The sequence below is a fragment of the Antennarius striatus genome, chromosome 17 (assembly GCF_040054535.1).
Source record: "Antennarius striatus isolate MH-2024 chromosome 17, ASM4005453v1, whole genome shotgun sequence".
In the NCBI taxonomy this organism is placed as follows: Eukaryota; Metazoa; Chordata; class Actinopteri; order Lophiiformes; family Antennariidae; genus Antennarius; species Antennarius striatus.
The window spans coordinates 15014595-15037244 of NC_090792.1; the positions used below are offsets into that span (position 1 = coordinate 15014595).

Genomic DNA, 22650 nt, shown 5'->3' on the forward strand with positions numbered 1-22650 from the left:
GGAAAAACAAGAGAACTAAAGCAGCTGTACAATCTAATAATTTATCTTCTTTAAGGAAAAACATCTGAAGTCATGGGGACACATTTAGTATAACTTCAGGAAGCGTGATGTTTATTTGTTGTTTTCAGGGATACACAGCATTAAAATATAAAAACGTCATTATCTTCGTAAGTCATGAACATTTTCCACCTGTAATAAATAACTCAAACATACGCACACACACACACACACACACACACACACACACACACACACACACACACACACACACACACACACACAAACGTAGAACTAACTGAAACCTAGATGGGATATGAAAGCAAAGTATGCAGACGATTTTTAATTCTAAAGACAAAATGAATAATATCCAACTACTATTTAAAATGTGTACATTTTAAATCTAACCATTTTATATACAGTACAACTTTACTATATAGACACACAAATTTCTATTTTTACCCCTTCAAACTGAGAACTTTAACACTCCATTGATCTTTAGAGACTGTGTTACCAAGTTTTCACTTCAAGATTTTAAAAAGGCAAGAATCAAGAATGTTTTTATTTTGATTGTAAAGCAGATTTTGTTGCATCATTCATAGGAATTGTGGAAAACGGAGATCAGTGTGTAAGTATACAATGAAACATAGCACATCAATCAGCATTAGAGATAGATAGATAGATAGATAGATAGATAGATAGATAGATAGATAGATAGATAAAACACAACTGCAACAGTTAGGTCACTGGAAAGATTTAATTGTGCATTGGAACATTATGAATTATAAGACTCAAAATGTAAAAAAAAACGAGTATCTTAATTATGAGGATGAGGAAGCCTGTTGTACAGTGTAAGAGATATGACTGGAAATGTAGTACAAGTTGCTGCTCTTGTTAGTTGGTTTTCATTCAATAAGCACATTTTCCTTAAGACTGAATTTTACAGAAACCATTGGACATGACTGCAGAGCTGGAGTCAAAGCACAGCCTGGAATCATTTTAAAACACCCCCTGTTCCAACACTACTGGAAAAATGTGTTTCGCTTTTTACAGTGCAGAAGCTGGTTGAATGAATCCCACCCCCATCCCCATAACTTAGACACAAAAGCTGATTCTCAAAATTAGCTCTTCAAGTACACTTCCAAAAATGTTGGCAACTGAATTCCACATAGTTTTGGCTGCTTTATAATAGTAAACAAATCTAACAGACGACTTAAACATTTCACTCTTGTTCTATATTTCTGCCACCAAAAACCACTTCACTCAGTCTCGTATGTGGTTCATGAAATCCTGTTTTTTAAAAAAAAGGACTAATACTGTTTTATACATTTTGAAATGATGAGCAGAACAGCTGCAAAGAAGGCAATGTCCAAGCATTGAGGAAGAAAAGCAAAAGTTGAGCTGAGGATAAATACCTGTTTGTGTTGAGTCAGTGTTTCTTCACAAAAGTCTTTTCATCCCACAGAGTTAGAAAGTCAAGGAGATCTCCAGGTGTGTGTTACATGTGTGATAGGAGAGGTGTGTGTGTGTGTGTGTGTGTGTGTGTGTGTGTGTGTGTGTGTGTGTGTGTGTGTGTGTGTGTGTGTGTGTGTGTGTGTGTGTGTGTGTGTTAGTGCGAGTCTGAAGAAGAGATGCGTTTGTAGAATACAGTCATGGCCGTGGCATGTAACGTTCTGTAATAAAGCGTTTCCTCTCTTCTTCTTTCACCATCAGAAGACACACCAGAATGCAATAACCCAAAACATTATAACATTAGTATTGTTAACAAAGACCAATTATATTAAAATATGTTTAAAAAGAATAAAATCTAGATCCTTCTCCTGTAAATCGACTGGTGATTGTTGATCCCCACTCACAGCTGAGTTTGGCAGTGGTCTAACACTTGTGCTTCATGGCAAGCTGTAGAAACAAATAGGGTAAAGGGTAAAGTATTGTAATATATACAAATAGCAGTGGGTGATGTGAGAAAATATAAAGAACAGATGTAGGATACATTTAATAGAACCTCTGGTGCATTTCTTTCAATTATTCAGGCAACTTCATATATTTGGGATGGTTTTGGCTGGAAAATTATTAGCAAGAACTGAAATCCTCAGATGGAACATGTGGGGGCAGTATAGACTCGTGCAGGAATGAAGGGCTTGGATTAAGGTGGTGCAGAGCTGCTACAGCAAAGTAGTCAAAAAGTGAAGTGTAGAAATACGACTGCAGCAGTGAACTAAGAAGAACAGCAAAGGTGACCTTCTCAGGACTGCACTGGGTTGTGATTTAAAAACACAGTGTGTGCAGAGGGCTTCTTCTAGACTTCTTAATCCATCTGCAAGGCTGCCGACTGCTTCCAATAGACATCATCAGCTTTGATTAAAACGCAAAGACAAATGACAGGCTAAAAAACACACATGAAGCTAATAGCAAGAAGGAACATGAGTGATTCTTTTCAGGCATCCCATGCAAACAGAGATGGAAGATGAGGAACCCATTAATAAGAAAACAGACTAAAATTAAAGTTCAAAATTTAAAAAAAAAAATGACAAAAAGATGTGAGAAGATCTCATCCTTTGACTGAATATTTAAAATCAAGATAAAATATTCCTGGGACTGGAAGTCAGAAGAATTTCATTGCACTGTATTAAAATTCATGTAATAAAGCAACCCCGGGGGTCACCCATTGTCATGTACCCTGTTTTCCATGTTCTCACCTTGTGCGCGGTGACAGCGAACTGTTCGGCGCTGTTCATCATGTCTGCCGTCCTGTCTTCGGCCCGCCCTAATCGCTCGCCGCGCTCATTCAGAGCCTGGCTGGCCTTCTGTACGGCGCTTGTTACGCTGTCTGCAGCCGAGTGCAGGATGCTATTACCTGCAAAGAGGAAAGGTTGGATGACAAAATACAAGAGGGAAAGGAAATAGTGTCTCTTTTACACTTTTTTTTCCGTGACCCTGAGCATTGGTGTCAATGGTGGAACATGAAAAGCAAGAGAGATTAGAACACATGCTTCTACCCATGCTTAACTGTCACTTTTAACAAAAAGCACATCTTTCACCACCCAACTACATCTACCTGATCATGGTGATCAGTCAGGAAGTTATGTGCATTTAAAAAAAGACATGTCAAAAACATTTAACTGCCTGTGTGTTGTTGCTAACCCAGCCTTTCATATAAATATGTAAGGTATTATATGTGCAATAGATGATAAACTTGAATGCAATGGCATCCTCTGTCATGTGATCAACCTTCTCAACAAGATTTACCACATTCTGTTCCAGGAACGTTTGTGTGATTCTGCTAAATCACAGACGACCCGTTAGTAAATAGACGTCTGAAAATGGACAACCCCTTGAAGGTGATTAAATAGCCTCCATCAGAGTCAATGTGTGAGGCATGACTGATGCATTTGCTTCAATAATGGTTCACTTCAAGTAAAGATCAAGTGAAATTAACCTTTTCAGACTTCAAAGAAGGCTACCGCTCTTCAATGTCTCTCTTTAAAGCATTTAATTCCTGTCGACATTCAGCAAAAAAAAAAAATTTTCTTCATTTTTAAACTTTGTGCTGCCTCTGAGCTGGTTCTTTTTTTTGTTTTGTTTTTTTGGGGGGGAAATACTGTGTAATAAAACAATAATATGAGTTGCCTGAAAGAAAGCCTCGGGGACCCAGCAGTGGATATAAGACAGAACACATTGTAGCTGTGGCAGCCCTGTGGATGTTTCCACTGACAAGCCATTAATCTAACATAAGTCGGAAGTGCTGCTGTTCCGTCCCACACAGGGGACCAGACTGGGAGCAGTGACGCTCCTGTTGCTTCCACCTTGATGACAATACATGGCTCCTGTGAGCTACTGTAGCATAGTCATTTCATGTAGATGTGTATGATGACAGAATGGCATACATGGGATTAATATACGGGACAAAATAAGTCTTAAAGTTTCTACGTACTGCATAAGACAAGTGCAACATTTGGTTCCCCAAAAGTAGTCAAAGGACATTTTAAATCTGATATGATCAACACAGATTTCATTGTAAACAATCATTTTGGGGTCCCCTAAACACCCCCCCCAACCTCCAAAACATCATCAGTAACAGACACTTATCACTTGACAGGTTACGACTGATAATTTTTACTTTATAAGAGGCTAGGATGCTGTGTTTTTGTATTGTTTATGTACTAAGGTCAAAAATACAACCAGGGTAAATAATTCAAGCCTCGAACTGTGTTCCTATCACCACCCTCATCCATCCTGTACAGTAAACCAATTTGAGGGGAAGAAACGGGCTGAGTAAAGCTCAAAGGCACCAACGGTACCCAGACTTGACAAGCATGATTCTATCTCCTGCTGCAGGAAACTCCAATATAGTGACTAAATGTACTGAGGCATTAAAGGCAGGTAGGCTGACTGACAGATCATTGGGACAGCTCTGCTGCAGTGAGTTATTCGGCTGCCTAAGAGCAGCCTGCGAGGCCAGCTGGTGTTTCTCTGAACGACGTTAACTTGATAAAGTTAAAGCGGTTCCTGTGTAGATGCATCTGTGCCGAGGCCACCCCCTTATGGACGTTTACACCAACATAAATGAAACACATGCACAAACACAAGACCTATGTTTGTAATATTTAAACATTTCTACAGACTGCAGGCTACACTACTCATAAACACAAACCCTCATCTTACACACACACATATATTGCGGTTTACATTAGCCAAAAGACATCTCTGCTCTGCTTCCGTTTGGGGGGGAAGAAAAAACATTCTCTGAAAGGCTTGACGAGAAAGGATGAGACCTTTTCACCTTCAGACAGATTCCTCTTAATCCTTTCCTTCTCAGGAGGAGCCCAGGGAGCAATACTCCCATCATCCTCAATAAAAAAAACCACACCCTCACCGCCCCTACACTCCATGCAGTCTTTATTCGTCTGCGCACCACTTTTTCCTCTGCTGCCTTTTTTTTTCTTCTTCTTCTTCTCCATTCTCAGAGAACAACGACGGGCTGCAGCGTGAGCTCCCCAGGTAGAAGATGTGATTACAAAGAAGGCAGGGTGGAGACATTCTGAAGAGTTCATGAAGGAAGCTGCAGCATCAGGAGTTGAATGGAGCGTGTAGGAGTAGATTATGTTATGTGGTGCTATGATTGTTATCCGATCTGTGAGCCTCAGTCACTCTTAACCTAAAGTGGAGCCGAGCAGCCATCACTGTTATCAGTGTTTTTAATATTACTTCAGAGGTTCATTGTTATTAACTTTGGATTTTTAACTCCATTTGTTCTGCAAGGGCAAATCCGAAGCGAACATCTTGACTGACTACATTGTTGATTAAGAATGTATTGGTCTTGATTTTGTCATCTATGAAACATAAAGGGAGAGTTAAAAAAAAATCCCCAGTAGAGACCAGGCAAGATAGAATATGTACAACATATTCATTTTACAATGATAATCTCCCTCTGTGCCCAGCTCTTGAGCTTTATTAAATCACGCTCATGTATGTATGTATGTACAGTACGTGTGCAGTCAACAGTTATTTAAATTTACTTTGGGGGTGAAGGATCAACCCACTGGAGAAAAGCAAGTTTATTCAGTAGATGATTTTTTAAATTTATTTTCTTCTCATTTGACCTTTAACATTTAACCTAACCTTCATTATTTCCCATCAAAATTCCATCCAGCTGTCCAGAATACTGAAAACCACATAAAATGAAGCGTTGTGACTGTACTCGCCGCGTCCAGTGGGTCATAATGTGATTTACCTCTGCAGTATTAGTCAGAGACTCCGACAGAGATGGGCAAGGACAATTAACATAACTCACACAACCTTTGGATGTAGATTTTAAATCCCTTTCGGCACGCACTCACCCCACACACCCAATGACAAATCCAACTTAGTGCATGTCGACTTTGTGTAATTTCATATCTCTGGCAACACAGGAAACTAAGAGATAAACCTTCCATTCAGGAGGCTGAGTACATTTTAAAAAGTTTTTGTTCGTTAAACTGTACAGAATAGGGAAAAAAAAACTGATTTAACTTTCCCAAGATAATTTAAATACCACCTCTGTGTTTGGAGAAGCGCGACAAGTTTTTTTGTGAAGAATACAACCTTTTTCATTTGGTACAAGTAGCTTTGTATACTGAGGCAGCGTCTTACCTTGTCTCAGAAGACGACCGAGGCGGGAAACAATTTCTTTTCTCATTCTGTTCATATAGACTTTGCAACGGAAAAAGACTGACTCTACAGCTTCGTCTTCTGCGATGAGAAAATATCAAAAGTCAGTTCTGATGTTCAAAAATCCATGATTTGGTTTGAGGTGAGATGAGCGGGTGTTACCGGTTTTGGATGATTAAATCACAGGTTAAGCGTTGGAGGTTCGTTTTTTTTTTTTTTGTAAATGTCATGCAAAAAACTGGTTACTGTTAGATCTACGGTCGTAACTTTCACACAGAGGATTTAGTGTAGACTGCAGGCAGAGTTTGCCTCAGTTTGAGGGTTTATATGAATCTGCTTTAGACTCAGAGATTTAAACTTCTGTTTAGAGTCAAGTAATGAATTCAGGCTGTAGAAACTGAAGACAGGTTATGTAACAGTTTGGCCAGCAGCCTGAAACAACATTGACAACAAGGCAATTAGCAAATGTTGCTGCTTTCACTTCAACAACATTTCAGCTTGAAAAATCTCTTGAAGAGAATGTGTTAGTATGAATTATAAATCCCGGATATGGACAGTCTAAAATAACATCCAGTCAGATTCAATCTAAGGTTTCACTGAAATGTTCTTACATCAAAATATAAACTCCTCAGTAACCAATTACTTTCTAAGAGACAGTTTGACACTACAGTGTAATTGTTCTTTCCTCACTGATGCGATCCAGACGAGCTGCCTCCTGTCTGCACTCTAATTATGACTTTAACCTCATGACTGACAAAAGTTCCTTAATGGAACAGAAGATTAAAGTGAAAACAAATCAGCACGGACTGGTGATGCTGGCATCAGAACATCCCAGGATAAAAGAGAGAAAAGAAAAAAAAACATAACCGGGACACAAATGTGACTTTATTAGGAATGACCCGGTGGCGCCTGAAGATGATCTACCGTTTTGTGAGCAGTTTGGAGGCTACAATCCCCAGGCGCTGTGTTTGTGTCCACCACAGTTATGGTCCCACACCTGAGCAGCGTCATGAGTTTTGTTTTGCACTGGTGTGAGACTTAAACTGGAGTGGGCAGAGCTGACAACAGGTCGGCATCCTCTCACGTCCTCTCTTTCTATTTGATGTGTCATACACTTCATCCTCCACTTCCTAGCTGGACTTCATCACCAGATGACTTGACCCAAAAGGATTTACAGCATGGCGTCAATAACTGGATCGATGATGTAAGTGATCTTGTAGGGAAATTCAAGGGCAAAACTCACATTTTGCATATGCAATTTTCATGTATTTAAAATATTGAAATTGTGTAAACTTATTATAAGGTAATTTAACAATGCTCTAGCCAATGAAGAGATTACGGATGTGATGTGTCGTTTTATGTGTGCCCGCAGATGCCTGCCTCTTTTCCACTCCAAAGTCTACCACACTGTGTAAAATGAGCACTGTGAACTGCAGTCCAGAGTGTTTTTGATGGATTCTGGTGTTCAAATTACAGTTTACACCTCTGTGGGTCAAAGGGGTGGTGGGTTACCGTGGCCACCTACTAGGGCCAAATGCCCAACCAGTCATTTTCCTCCGGTACACTTCTCAGACCAACTGGAGGAGTGTGGTTGACGTCACGTCTTCATTACATAACACATCCTACTCTGAAGAACCCCGGGTTCACGGCTTTCCGGTACACCTCTACCCTTCCCGCCCACACAGAGACAGATTATAGTACACACCGGGGTCACATTAGACGAGTTGAAAATGCAGATGGTTTTCATTGTAGGAGGTAGGTCAAGGCGACGCACCAGAATTATGATGAGAATGGGCAAATATATTATCATCAATGAGCAGAGAGTGGGTTACCACCCACAGCAAACATGTAAAGCAAGGAAATCTGAGTGTAACTAAATATTAATACGGCTGCATTTAAATGTATACATCCTGAAGCTTCACCTTGACAGTTGAAGCTAGTTGGATGTTTCTCCCACATGGAGCTTCGGGTAAACAGATCAATATCTGATTAAAACGTAAGAAGCTGCATCCTCTCCTGTGGTGGACAGTATCGACCAGCTCCAGGGGTTTTCACCTCCTGGGTATCAAAAGTATAATTTGTAGCCAGGAAATGAGCAGTTATGCAAGTTAAATTAGCGTTTTATTAGGCTACATAAATTGGCAATTACTCATGCTTTGACTTGTTTGATCGGTCTTGTTAGTTGGGCGTGAAATTAATACGGTTTTCAAAAGGTGAGGTTAGTTCCGGATGCCAATAATTAAAAAAGGTTTTTGGAGGTTATACACTGATTTTTAATGCTTTTATGAATGGCGGAAAATTTTGAAAATAATAAGGTTCACACAAGAAGTACAAGATAACATAAATGAAGGAAAATAATTGTATTTTATGCCCTTTAAACCAGCCGATCTGCGTCTGTTTGTTTTGAGTCACTGCTTATACATTCACCAAAATCTCCTCATTGACCTCCCTTCAGCTGAGCACTCAGCAGATGCTGTGTATGAGGAATAAGCATGCATTTTCATGCACAGCAGGTGGTGGGTGTCATCCAACATAATCAGATTCACACTGGTTGGTAGCACCGGAGGATAAGCAGCGAGTCTGGCATCACTGATCCACTGTGTTATGAGGCAAACGGGCAGTTAGCAGTGTTTCTGTTTAACCTTCTTACCCCCCAGCAGTTTGGACTGACAGTTGACGAAATCGGGTTTCCGCGCCAAGCAATGGCGCTGGCAGGTGTGGTGAAGAATCTGGATGAAGGTGCACTTCTCTCCTGCCGAACCGGCGACCCATTGGTCAAAAGCATTTTCGAACATCAGGTCAAACTCTGGACAGTCCTGGATTAGAACACCAATAAATGAGTGAATGGTTGGAAAAGAAATTTGTTTTACACCAGCAGCAGACATTTAAAGATTATAACTGACATACTTTGTTGGGGTCGATGCCATTGACCTGCCGTAGCTGGTCAACGGTCCACTGTGACCTCTTTACGAAGGCTGAAGATCCTTGGAACTGTTTGACCTTGGTGATGGATACATGGGATGGCTTCTTATTCGTCACTGTGAAATCAAAACCAATAAGACAAATCAGATAAGAATGTTTAGCAAAGAACTGTTAGCACCACTAAATCCACCACATGACGTTTCTGAGTAATTGATTGCCCAGATGTTTTCACTAAATCACACAACATTCAAGAAGGACGGCCCTTTGAATAAAACATAAGAGAAAAACGATAACACAACCATGTCGGCATGTTTAAACTATATCTACAACTATAAAGTAGTGTGGAGTTTTATCAGTAGTTAATTTTAGTTAGTTGCCTCATGATCCACTCTTTCCACACTGAGATTAACACAGCATCCCTCTCGGTTGCCATTTATTCGGGAGCCACACTTTTCTCAGGGAATAATTTTGGAATATCTAGGCAGGGCTGTTACCTCACATGACACATTCAGTGAGCAAACTCCCCAGTGAGGTATGTTTGGATATGTTTTGCGTATCCATTTAGACAGCTGCAGTTAGGATACGAGGTTCTGGTCTGAGGTTGCAGGGTGGAACAGACAGACAGAGGAAGATATAATATTAGAGTGGCAATCATTTCTCTCAAAGCTTTTTTGAGAAGTTATTTTTAATCAGACAGCCACTATCATGAGTAATCAAAGTAAGTCTCAGGTCACACAGAAGGCTAAAAGGAGCCAGAAGATTTCATAAAAATGACAGCTGGATGTAATGAACCAGAGCAAAGAAACACACAAAAGTATAGAGTGAATTCAACACAAACCCACCTGGAACCAATCATACTAGTATTACCGCATCAACTTAAAAACATTTTCAATTGGTCACATACGCTAGGTCTGTAAAAGGTGACGAAATAGCAATCAGCGGTGATTGTTAATTCCCAGAGCCAAAAGTTATGTTTTAGTTTATTAACTCTGTCGAGAACGTCCATTTCTCGTCAGTCAGTAGGTCGGTCGGTCAATCGATCGGTCGCTGGGATCGTTCCGTATAATGAGGCACATCCAGGATTTATTTTAATGTGACTTTCCCAATCATAACAAGATGCAATTTAAATATTTTCTCTAACTTTTAAGTCCATTAAATAGATCTGGTGCTAAGGGTTGTTTGTTCCACCTTGGCAGAAGTATGAGCTCTACAACGTTCCTTTCTAGTTCTATGATAACAAATTTTTTTGTCATGATGAGTATAATCTGGCTTCCAAACAAGCAAAATATACAAAGCAGTGGATAAGCATGCAGTAATTTGCTTTTCGTGTTGTGAGAAATCAGTCACTCCAAGGGAACAGAACCTACTTTAAACAGTGAACAGCTGTAAAGTATTCATACGGCATAGAAATAAACAATCAAGTTTACTGATTAGATGCGACACCTCTATCCCGAGAGGCTTTGCCTGACACCTTGCTGCATTAGCATATTCACATGTCATACTGCTGCTGCTTTCCAAAACAATCACACCGACTCCAGGATTATAACAACAGTTGCATAACATGAAAAGTGCAGATTAATGATCCATGGCTTAAATGAGAAGGAAATCTGATCACGCTGTTATGTCATTTATCTTTTCTTTTAGTAAAACAGAGACTTAGATCCGACTGCTGAGATGCATCAGTGAATAAATGAGAGACCTGGCATCTCCAAACCAAATCGTCAACACATTAGCGTCGCCGTCTTAATCACATTGCCAGACACCTTTGAGCCTCTCGAATGAATTTCATATTCAGCTGTTGACTCCCACCTTGTCTGAGTTGCTCCCATGCATATTAAATAATGACAGCAAGTTAGAGGAGCCGCTTATAATCGAAGAGCAATCAAAGAGAGGACAATGAGAAAATATCAATTGTCAATGTCAGGCTGACATTAACCTCAAGCTTCTCTCATGATACCGAGAACATAAAGTGGTGGTATAAATAAATCACCGACTACAACTATTAGTAATTTTCATCTGAAATAATGACTGATTGGATGATGCAAAATCTAATTATAGAGAGGAGTAAGCGATTTGCTTCACATCATTGAGTATATTGACGATATACCTCATTTAATCAATTCTGAAAACCAGATGTCAGAAGAGACTTGACGACATCCCAACCGTCACTTCTCCATGTGTTATTTTAATCAACACAATCAATTAGCGCGCTGAGATTGACAAGACAAAGTTAACGCAACTCCCGTACAGAATATTTTATGCATCAATGATGAAAACACATTTTCCTTTCCCGTACAGAGACTATAAATGATCAAGATATGAAATTAGCACAAAACACTTCCCTCAAAGCAAACATGATTATCAAACCTGAACACTTTGTTACAGCATTATACATCTTATTTAGCCAGATGAAATAACAGAAACAAGTAGAAACAAGGGGGGAAAACTAACAACCAGTGAGAGCCTGCCAAAGCCATTGTTCCCATGTAGGCCTTCGGAGGAAGGCCACGCTGGGGTTCCTGACCTGCTCCTTCTCATGCTCCAGTGGTGACATGCACTCACTTCCTCCAGCGGATCAGTCACTTGTTGTGCTTGGCTGTGGCTGAGCGCCGTGGTCCAAAGGGAAGCTTGTACCATGTCTTTCACAGACTGCAAACATCATGAAGGAAAAGTTCGCAAGCTCGGCTTTCCCTCAAGGAAATATTGTTGTAGCTGCGGTCGTAATAGAGAAATGTGAACAAGAGGAGGGGATCCAGCCACAGCAGTAACCTAAATAATCACATGAAAAGTGTGCAGGCTGTTGATTATGAATCCACACAAGTGTTTGACTACAGTATATAATGAAAGATATGAAACAAAATATGATCTGATTGAAGCAATGTCGCAGCAGGTGAGGAACAACTTTGGAAATCATACAGAAATATTTGGGTGTGTTATGAGCAACACATGAATACTTACTTTGTTTTACTTTTTCCTACACCCTAATCCTTGTGTTAACATGTATGCTTCTCCACATTTCTCCACAGGTTTCATTCCACATTTTGTAAGTATCAGAATCTTAGGTTATCCAAAATAAGTATGAAAATCCAAATTCACATAATAACAAAGGATCATATCACATACAGGAGATAATGTGAGTCTGTACAGTCAGGGAGGCACCGAGCTGTCTTTGGAATGTCTGGTTGGTCAAAAATTCTTCATTTTTAAATAAATGATATGAATGGTTCACAAGGGCGTGTTCACAACGACCTTGTTTGGACTTTTGAACTTTTCAGTTTGATCCAGAGAGTTAAAATTCTAGATAAAAGACTGCCTTTGGTTTGACAGAAACATGGTCTCAGTCTGGATCAAACTGAACCATGGCTCTTTTATTTTTTACAGCATTGCTGCACTTTGGTTTTTCTGATCTACTGCAGGAAGTTGGAGCTTCTAGGCAACCAATTCTGAGGCTTACAGAAGCCAGCCCATGCAGATGAGGAAAACAGGATGGACAACATAAAAAGTTATTTCACATTTTTGGAAAATTGAAATACACAACTAAAATTAACCAGATACAATGCAGCAAAAAAAAAACCCAAAAAACTTGGAATCAGAAGACACACTTTTGAAACCATTATATAGAAGAGTTACAACCGAGGATGAGTGTAATAGTTTAAAATCATCACTTATTATATGTTACTGTATGATAATTGAGGGCTGTTTGTATGTCAGTTTCAGACACTTCTAAAATCAAGTTAAATTTGTAAGATAAAGCATCACCAAATAGCAGGAAGGATTCTGATTGCACGTGTCTAAAATTACTAATTTAAAATCTCAACACTTACTGTTGATAAGTATGATGCTCAACAAACCAAATGATAGCGGTTTAGCGATAACCCCCATGTAAGACTACAAACCTATTTTAAATGTCTAATTTCCATCTGTCTCACTTCAAACAAGTGTTTCACAGCCTGTATCTCAACAAAGTAGGCTGAGAACCTCTTGAAAAATAATCAGACATTGTAAATTTGCAGTCAAGCGGCTCCATACTTTGGCATAAAGTACACATGGTTACTATGACGATCTCATTTACATGGCAAAGGAGACACTGCAAAGCAGGGCCTGGCACCCGGCCAGGTTCATTTGTAGAAGGAAAACTAAGACGGTTCATGGAAAGTCGAACTCAAGGCTAAAATTCATAATTCAAAGTCACTTGGATGAATCCATCAGCTGGTGTAAAAACAAGAACTAGAAATGATTAGTGGTATCTGTAGTATTCTGGTAGGGAAGACATCATCCAACAAGGTAACCATTCAGTTCGCCTCACAGGTTGAATTTTTAAACTTGTTATTAGATTTGTCCTCAGAAGTCTCGTCTAGCAATTTCCTCTGTCTGGGTGTGTTATTACAGGTCTATTAGTAACTGACTGCAACATGCTGTCATTGTCAGAACGAAGATGTCATTGGAATGAACCACATCACCGGCTAGACTAGCAGCAACAGCACAGAACAAATGTCTTTACAGTCTAGCAGAAACAGTGACCGGGGCGTACAAGGCCCCCTCAGATGGGGGGGGGGGGCTCCCATGCAGTGACAAGGCACCAGTAGTGAAAGGGAACACGTAACAATAGTGAACAAGGCAGTCAGAGGCTGCAACATCCTGCGACACTCCTGAATTCAACATTTTAGCCTGACCTACACATTTTTGTGCCTCTGGCTGTCTGAAAGTGTTGATTTTTGTTTTGTGATTATATCTCATCAAGTGTCAGAGATGTGCAGCTAAAAAAGTATACAATTTTCATCTTTCTATCTGCAATGGTTGTGAAGATGTTTGGTGGACTAACAAACGGATGAACACACGAACACTGATCCAAAACTGTTAACATCAATCCACTGGACTTTAAGAAAGTTTCTTGAAAACGTTTCACCTCTCATCCAAGAGGCTAAGTCAGTTCTGAATGTTGTTATCCATTTATCTGTCACACGTCGTGTGACATAAATGTAGGTTATGTAGCTTAAATGTCACTGCTGTAAGACAAACACATTACTATTGCTATTCTTTTTGTTTGCCTTAACTTTCTGCAGAGGCAGTTCTTTGTGTTTCTGTTCTCATGCTGCTTCCTGCTCTTGTGTCCAAGAAGAAGACACAAGACCCCTTTGAGACCTGCACAACATGTCCACATGCCATCATCCATCAACCAGAACTGCATGAACCACTTTATAATACAGATCTTCAAGGTCCCAGACCACATAGCAGACATTCCTCTTGAGCAAAATCCCATGGATACAAGGAAAATTTTAATTACACTGGGGCACCAGCCCAAGGCTCACCCCCTACTGAGTTGTTGTGGGACTGATTTAACACCCATTCACCTTTCACTGGCACCACAGCAGCTACGGAAACACCGAAGTGTCCACATCAGTCCACCAAGCACATTTTCTAGAGTATATTGGAAGGACAAATAATAAATAAAACTAAGGAAAGGTGAAGAGGGCTTTGTGAAAGATAACATCAAATTGAAGACAGAACGAGGGATAAAAGCTAGCAAAGACGGGTCCTTCGCAGCTCAGATTGGAAAGACATAAAACATACACACAACCTGTACGTGCCAAAACTCTGACCAGTGTGAATGCACACACTCCTAATCTGGTTATTATCACGAAACAGCAAGGTTCAGCATTTCAAACAGTCAGAGTAAAGTGCATTCCTCAACACCTACTTTTTTAGGATGACCTAAACTTGTGTGCCGGGGATGAAAATCCTTAAACCGAAAAACAACCTCTCCTGTGTCAAACCTGGGTCATGTATCTACAGAAATAGTTAGTGACAGCTTGTTTGTGAGACAGATAGTGCTTTTAGTTCCACATGAAACACATTGTTCATATTTTAACTCAATCCTAAAAAATCTCTTGAGGAAATATTTCAGAACTGTTTGTTCATTATGTCATTTTTTATTTTTTTTTGTCAAACTAAATCCAATTAGGTGTAATTTCATCTCCATCACCCGCAGTCATTTTTATCTTGTCTGGGTGGTCTGACTGTTTGGTTCTTTGATATCAGCAATCTCAGAATATAAAACACCTCTTCTTTGATTTAAATTGTTAAATGTTGTTATCCAAATGTCTGCTGGAGTCGTTCTGGTGAATTTCACCTCTAGTCCTTGAAATAAGTGAAATCATACGACGAATCAAAGCATTACAAGCTTGTTTACGTATCTCATTTCCTAGGCCATCTGTTCCCTTTTAGACAAGGTTTAGTGAAGCAAGTTCTGAACTGAGATTAATGTTGCACAACCCTTTTCAACTATCCAAGAACGCATACAGCTCACGGCATTTAAGAAAGCCTTAAGAATACGCTGACATGCTTCTGATTGATCGGATCAGTGAAAAGACATTTTTGGGACGACACCAGCAAGGCATTTTATGAATCGCAGAGGAAATTATTGCCCCAAACTTCTGGAGGGCAGGTTCTGTAGGCTTTCAAATAAACTGTAATAAAAAGCATTACCGTCTGCTTGTTGTTGGTGCTTCAAACGTGCTGTATTCTTGATAAAGGAAGAAATATTTTGTCCTATATTGAAAAATTTCATTAAGATTAAACACACTTTATTGTCCACACAAATGAGGACAATTTATCTCTTGTAGCTACAGTAGTTTGTACCAGTGTTATAATTATGTGAGGGATATACTGCATGTTCTCCTTCCTCATACTGGATTCATGCAGGATTACAGCCCGGTCTGAAAGGTTTTGTCAGGATTAGAAAGTGAAGTCAAACTTTCATAAGAAGTAACAATAAATTCACACTATAAAAAATAAATTTAAAAACTCTTGAAATTATATAAATATTAGTCCATGGGAAGTTGTGGTAAACACTCATCTTCAAAAAGTAGCGAAGATGAAAAAAACTAAAAAGAAAGTCATAGTTTGGGATAAAAGATCATATAGACGGTATATCAAAAGCTCTGCGACGAGTGTTAATACAAAAGCAGCGGAAACACTACGCTTTTAACTCAGGCTTTTAACTCATAAAAGATAATTTTTCTTATCAAACAACAAGCTCCATTAGGAGAAGAACCTCTTTTGGGAATCAAGATCACAAGACAATCGAGGTCACGAGGATCGTCAGCGACAATGATAAAAGCACCATTTGCGGAAAACAGTAGGCTCCATTATGTATCCTCCTTAAGGAGAAACTAAAGCTGCCCAGGAGTTGTTAAAAGAGCTTTTTTTTATTTTGGGAAAATGGATTTTTTTTTCTCTCTGAAACAACTGTTGCAATGCAGCTAAAATTATGGCCATAATAGGGGCCATGGGGATACCGTTTTATGCTTTGCTGGAAAGGATTTATCCCCTGTACTCTAACAGCCGCACATGTCCTCTCAACATTCAAAATCACTATCAAAAGGATAATACAGATGACATAACCTAATCCTAATACATGATGCAATGGCAGCATGTGCAATTTAAGGGTTTTTTCAACATGTGTGCCGAATTAGAGAGGATGGTTAGCTGTGGGTAGGATCCAAAAATTATTTGTTCAGTAGTAAAAACTAGTGAACATTGGAAATTCATTCCAAAGTTTTGTTGTATGATGTAATAAACACTTTCCTGCACCCAATAAGTTCATTTAATTTTGTCTTAAACCTACTGTTCTCTGGAATGACTGGTCAAAGCAGGAAGATGGAAAATAAAGAATGTATTTTAAAAAATAAAAAACCTCAAGGGGAATAAAAAGGATATAAAACCAAAAAAGGTCTCAGTGTGGAACATTGCCCTGTAAGACAACCTGGATCTGCTCAACGTGTTTTATGATCACTATCATGGAAGATATATCTTCAGACAAAATGCAGTCCGAGACCTTATCAATGAGTAAACAGTATAATAAATCTAAATAGCGCAGCTGGACGTCATGTGATAATACTTTATCTCCAGATTAGGTTATGCTTGATATGATCTCTAATGTAGAGATCAATTAAAGACATTAAACTGATAAAAAGCATGTCCCTGAAGGAATAAAATATCAGGCAAATTTCAAAATTGTGATGAATGTTCAGGCACCTTTGCAAAAAGTAATGGGACAATGGATAATTTCTGTTTGTGAAGCCTAAACTCACATCTTGAAAACAAAGTTGCAAACAAATACAGACGTAAGAGTTACGTCAAACTTCATCTCAGCACATCATTTCAAAAACTATATGTTTGAGATGTGGTTCGGCAATGTAAATACCTGGTTTTCACAAACTTGCACAGCATTAAGAAAAAGCTAAATTAACTCTAACATCAACAGCGCAGATAAAAATATTGCAAACATGGTGTCAGAAACAGCTGTGAAAGATTTAAGAAATGCTAAACACATCCTGTACAGCATGCATGGAAATGGATCCAATCATGTTTCAGTGCGGATATACACATATTTCCCAGAAAACCATTTTCCTGTAATGGAGTCATAACACGTTTATGATTTATAGTTACATTGCAACGACTGTACCGTATGACAACGGAGAAAAGATAGCAAATGTGAACCCTGCCGGCCCTTCACACACATAAAACTCTCTTCGCAGGGTACAAATTGCTGCTCCGCCAGGATGGATCACCGACATGCAGGAAAAGTTTCATTTGGTCCTTCGGTCAACGAGTTTCATCTGGTCGACTCATGACCGATGTTCCGTAGCAGGAAAACAGCTGCAGGTTGTGAGAATAATAGTGTAATGTTGTTTTCCTTCCATCTTTAGAACAGGGTCAGGATTGAGAGGAAAATACATCTGATCCTGATCTCAGTTCATCTTGTAAAAGACAAGTGACTGCATACATCTCCAACAGCTCAGTAACTAACTTTGGATGTTAGAGGTCACCTTTTTTATTCTAAATAGAATTGATTGTGATTGGCTTTCAGTTTCTATTAGTGATTTTTCAAGCGTTATTTTCTTCTCTTCACCCCCACACACTTGTCTACATGCAGCACACGTCAACACTTCAAACATACGACAGCGTAGCTTACCAGGAGCCTTGACTCCATTTCAGATGGGTGAATAATCCCTTGGATGTGTGCGCTTCCCAGTCACAAAATAGTTGCTGACATCAGTGTGGCTGTTTATTGGGGAAAATCTATAAAATAGAGGGCAGTCATTTCTTTTTCTTCTTATGATCGGAAACGGCATGAGATTATTTATTTAACAGCGCAACGAAGACCTCAAATAGTGGACTTTCTGCCTTCTATTTGTAAGAAGAAGGCAGAAAAACATCCAACACATTTTTCTTCCTGCGTTGGTGTGTGTCCTTGGCCTCCCACTAGTGTTTAGTGTACTACCGGAAATAAGACTGTCAGCAAGCCTGCAGGGGTGCTAAGGCATGCACATAATGTGAAATACCGGAGCCGGGCCCACCCGGCGTCTGACAGAGGAAGTTTCAACAGTAAACCACTGGAGTCCCTGCAGTCTGCCATCACCAGGTTCTTCAGGGTACACAGCTGGAGACAGCCAGATGCCAACATGTCGGTCCACATCCTGCACGACCTTTAACAACCAACACTAAGCTTCCTGCTGCTGGCCTGAACACCTGCAGCCAAAAGGTTATGGGTAGGTAGGGTTTTTAGTTTTATGATGAATTCAGCAACTTTGCAATATTTATAAAAATATTTTTTAAAAAGCTCAACCCCCTGGAATCCTGTGAAGCAGATTTATAAATTAGATTTTCAAGCCTCTTCTGGCTGAATAATGTCTTAAAATACAGTTTGCAGCCATAGTGGGTCTCTGTTACTCTAAATCCAAACTACTTCACACAAGGTGACAGAAATGCACTGAATTTGACCTTAAAAGAAATAATGTGTTCAACATCTGGAGCTGATCTGTCACAAAAAGGTCCAGTAGTCCACAACATTACATGACACGAGTCGTGCAGTACTCAAAATGCAGTTGACTCATTGGTAATTAATTGTAATCCAGTTTGAATTATGAAACCACAAAACTCCTACTGTATAAAAGGAGGAAAGACCAAAGTTCAGAACGTTCAACTAAGTACTCAAACTTTGAAAAATGTGATGCAATAAAATTTCATGACAGATATTCAGTGTGAGGTTTTAAATCTGATATTTCTCCAGCTGTTGTGATGAAATTCAAATAAAATTTGGAGAACTTTTTTGCCCAGCTGTTCCCCATTAGACTTTGCTGGAGGATGTTGCCCTCCAGTAACGCATCTCATACGTGAGTTTCACAATGCTTGGCCTTCTAGATCAAGCAGATGGATTGTCAAAAGGTTTCCCATTAGGAGTGCTGGTGTGTCGTCTAGTTACCATTATTATCTGGTGTATAAATTATACTGTACAGCTAAATTTTCAAAGAAAAATAAAATATACAAAATAAAAAAATACTAAATATAATTTTCATTGATCAATAGAAGCAGACAATGATGCTTCTTGAAAATAGTAATCCACCCCAAGAATTCTGATTTGACCACCGTTATTCACATCAATGATGGGATGAACACTTCATTTGATCTCGAGTTCTCAAAAGGACCATCAGCAACAGTTCTGACAACAAGACTGTCACTTTGTGCTTGCCAATGATTAATTGTACACCTTCCTTCAATACCTCGTTCTTCTCCACCCCCTGCGCCGCCACCGCCGCCTGACACCCGGCAACATCCAACCACATCCTCACGCGTGCATGGCTTAAGGTTCTGTGATTGAATTTCTCAGTGGTAGCACTGAAAAAGGTGTGAAGCAGTGGGTGGGGAGCATATGGTGTTTTTCCGTGTCCCGGTGAGGTTCACATCAGGCAGCATCTTCCCTATAAGGACTGTTGTAGATGGAGGGAAGGACTCAAGCTGCTCCTCTGGGTGACCTTCATTAGCGCAATTAATATGCATGCCACTCACAGCCACACTGGGCTGGGATGGATGTTGCAGAGATGCGATAAACTGATGACTGACAAACTATATGAAGTTGATCAAAAAATGCTCCAGATGTGTTATTTTCTATGTTAAACTATTATTTAATAATTAGTCACTTCATCGTATTGCACATATGTCATTTGATGGATGAGCATAAATCAGAACACAAGACTTGTTATATTCTTATTTTTGGTGTGATCGGGGAATTGGCTGCCATGCAAATAGAAAACAGACTCCACTGTCAGTTTGTCACCCTACAAGCATCGCAGATATGTTTTCCGCATTAGTGAATCACTGAGGTCATAGAGTGAGCGCTTCCCTGACATATCCCAAAGTGGCTAAACATGTTGTCTTTTTCATGTAGTTGGAATATGAAAGTCAGCTGTATTAACGTAGAGACTAATAAAGATGGCATGTCCTGGTCTCCTGCTGTGTTACAGCTGTAATAAAGTCCAAAACCTCAATCCCTCACTTAACACACGAACATAGGAAACACTGAGAAATGTAATAATATAGATGCAGAGCGTCTTTTCTCAAGTGACAAGAAAAAGCTTTCTCTATTTCTGGAAAAGGCCAGACATAAATCATGGAGGTGCTGCACGAAGGATTTTGCAATAAAGTAGTAATAGGAACAATTCTTTTTTTTTTTTCTTTTTTTTTTGTTAGCCTGGAATATTACAGGGATTCTACTTTCTGCTTCCACTTCAGAGGTGAGTCAGTGATATTCATGTGTGCAAAAAAATATAACTGATTTGCAACATATATACCTGGTAAAATAATGAGCTCATTCTCAATACATGCAATTTAACAGCCTCTTTACACAGAAAGCTTCAACATCTTTTCAGAAACACGTCATCACCATTTGACGGTTTAATAAACTCCAGGATTAAACTCAAAGTTGTGGGTGAGGTCATCCAAACATCCTAAAACCTTTGGTACAAACATTCCGCTTTTGGCCAAAAACCCTCAAAACAAAATAATCAATACAGAAAGACGTCAGCTTAATGCAGCAGCTAATGGGCACTTTATCCAGGAGTTTGAGTTTGTTGTTCCAAAGCTAATCGATCAAAGAGCCCAAAGAAGGTCAACACAGACTATTGCATCCTACTCTTCGTCGCTTTGCTACAGAGTCATTCATTTCCATGCCTGATCAGGTCCCCTGTGACGGACACGCTGAGCAAAACAACACTTAATTGCCCAGTTGGAGGTTCAGATTTGTGATGACAGAATAACAGCAGGGCTGGCAATAGACATAACAGATGTGTTTCTGATGTGCCAGTCTGATATGTACAGATTTTGAATTCATGACACAGTTGAACAAGATAATCCACTGACCAGATAGTAAGTAGATTCATGTAGGAACTATTTTCATCTTATTAAAGCAAAATGTGCAGAAAGAATTTCTCTTTCCTTGTGAACATCATAGTTCATGGCAAACGAAATAAACTTCAACGGTCTCCTCCCACCCAGATGAGCTGCACCATTAGATGTATTAATTTGTTACTCTTATATTTTTAAATTCTTTCCACATTACTGAATATTCAAGTGTGAGCTGGTAATCTCTAATGACTGATTATTAATAGTGCATGCTAATACATTTAAAGGGAAAAACAGCCGCTGCATGTATTTGCTTTCAATATGAAACTCATGAGTTTGATGTTTTTCTGCTCCAAGAAATACTTGTCTTCATCCCTTTTTTCTGGGGAAATGAACAAGTGCAAGTCATTCTTAACTTCAGATGCAAAGTATTCAGCTCATCTTTACTGTAAGAACCAACTAGAGGATGTGTGGGTGATGAAGACAAACAGATGTTCAATATGACTAAGAAAATGTGACTAAGAGAGGTGGATAAAGTCAGAGGGGATCACAGAACTGAATGGTGTGGAAGAAATAAAGAATCAGAAAAGGACTGGAAGGTGAACACATGTCTTGAGGATTGTAATAGATTATTTTGAGGATTGTAATAGAGTGATGGGAAGACAACTTCTTAACTTTTATCAGTTTATTCAAGGGACACTGAGTGAGGGGAATTAGGTCATGCATTTAAAAACAGAACTCAATATGGTGTAATCTGATTAAAAAAAAGAATATTTTTAAGTCAAGAAAAAGAGCAGTCCTTTTTTGACCAGTTTATATCCAAATACCTTGGAATGGATTGCTTTTTTTTCACAAATCTGTTAAGTGTGAAAAATTCTACTGAATTTTTTCTCTTTTGATGAGCCTTACAGGCTGTTTTTTAATAGTGTGATCATCATAAAACACCTTGATTGAAACAACACCAAGCCAGTGGCAACACCATTAATGTCAGTTAAAGACTTCCAGGAAAACTAGGTTGAATGTTATTTTTGACACTAATGATCAACGCACTGAATATTAACTAGAGTAATACAGGTTTTCATGACAATCACAATAATTTTAGAATAATTAAAACATATGCTCTACTGAAATTCTAGACAATCATGACTAAAAAATAAGAACTAGTACATTTGAGGCTCTCAAAGAGATGTAGATCATCTGTTTTAAAAGCAGAGCCAGATTTCTGACAGGTATCTCACAGGTATCTGTCAAATGTTTCACTGGGATGAAAGTTACCAGCATAAAGTTCATACAGTCAACACTGTGTCAGTAAAGCCTGGATGGAGTCACACATCCAGGTCTAAACATACATTTATTCTCCTCTCATGCTGTGTGTGTGCATGCATGCGTGTGTGTGAA

The 22650-nt window shown here is 39.2% G+C and overlaps 1 protein-coding gene across 1 annotated transcript in view; it reads right to left on the reverse strand.

Annotated features, from left to right (window-relative positions):
• Positions 1–325: 325 nt before the first annotated feature.
• Positions 326–22650, reverse strand: part of stxbp6 (syntaxin binding protein 6 (amisyn)) — a 42999-nt gene continuing 20674 nt past the window's right edge. Inside the window, exons 3-6 of the mRNA XM_068339562.1 lie at positions 9055–9185; positions 8798–8963; positions 2697–2854; positions 326–1896 (exon numbers count right to left, since the gene is read on the reverse strand). Coding sequence (XP_068195663.1) covers positions 1873–1896; positions 2697–2854; positions 8798–8963; positions 9055–9185 — 479 coding nt within the window. The 3' untranslated portion in view covers positions 326–1872. The remainder of the gene's footprint in view (positions 1897–2696; positions 2855–8797; positions 8964–9054; positions 9186–22650) is intronic.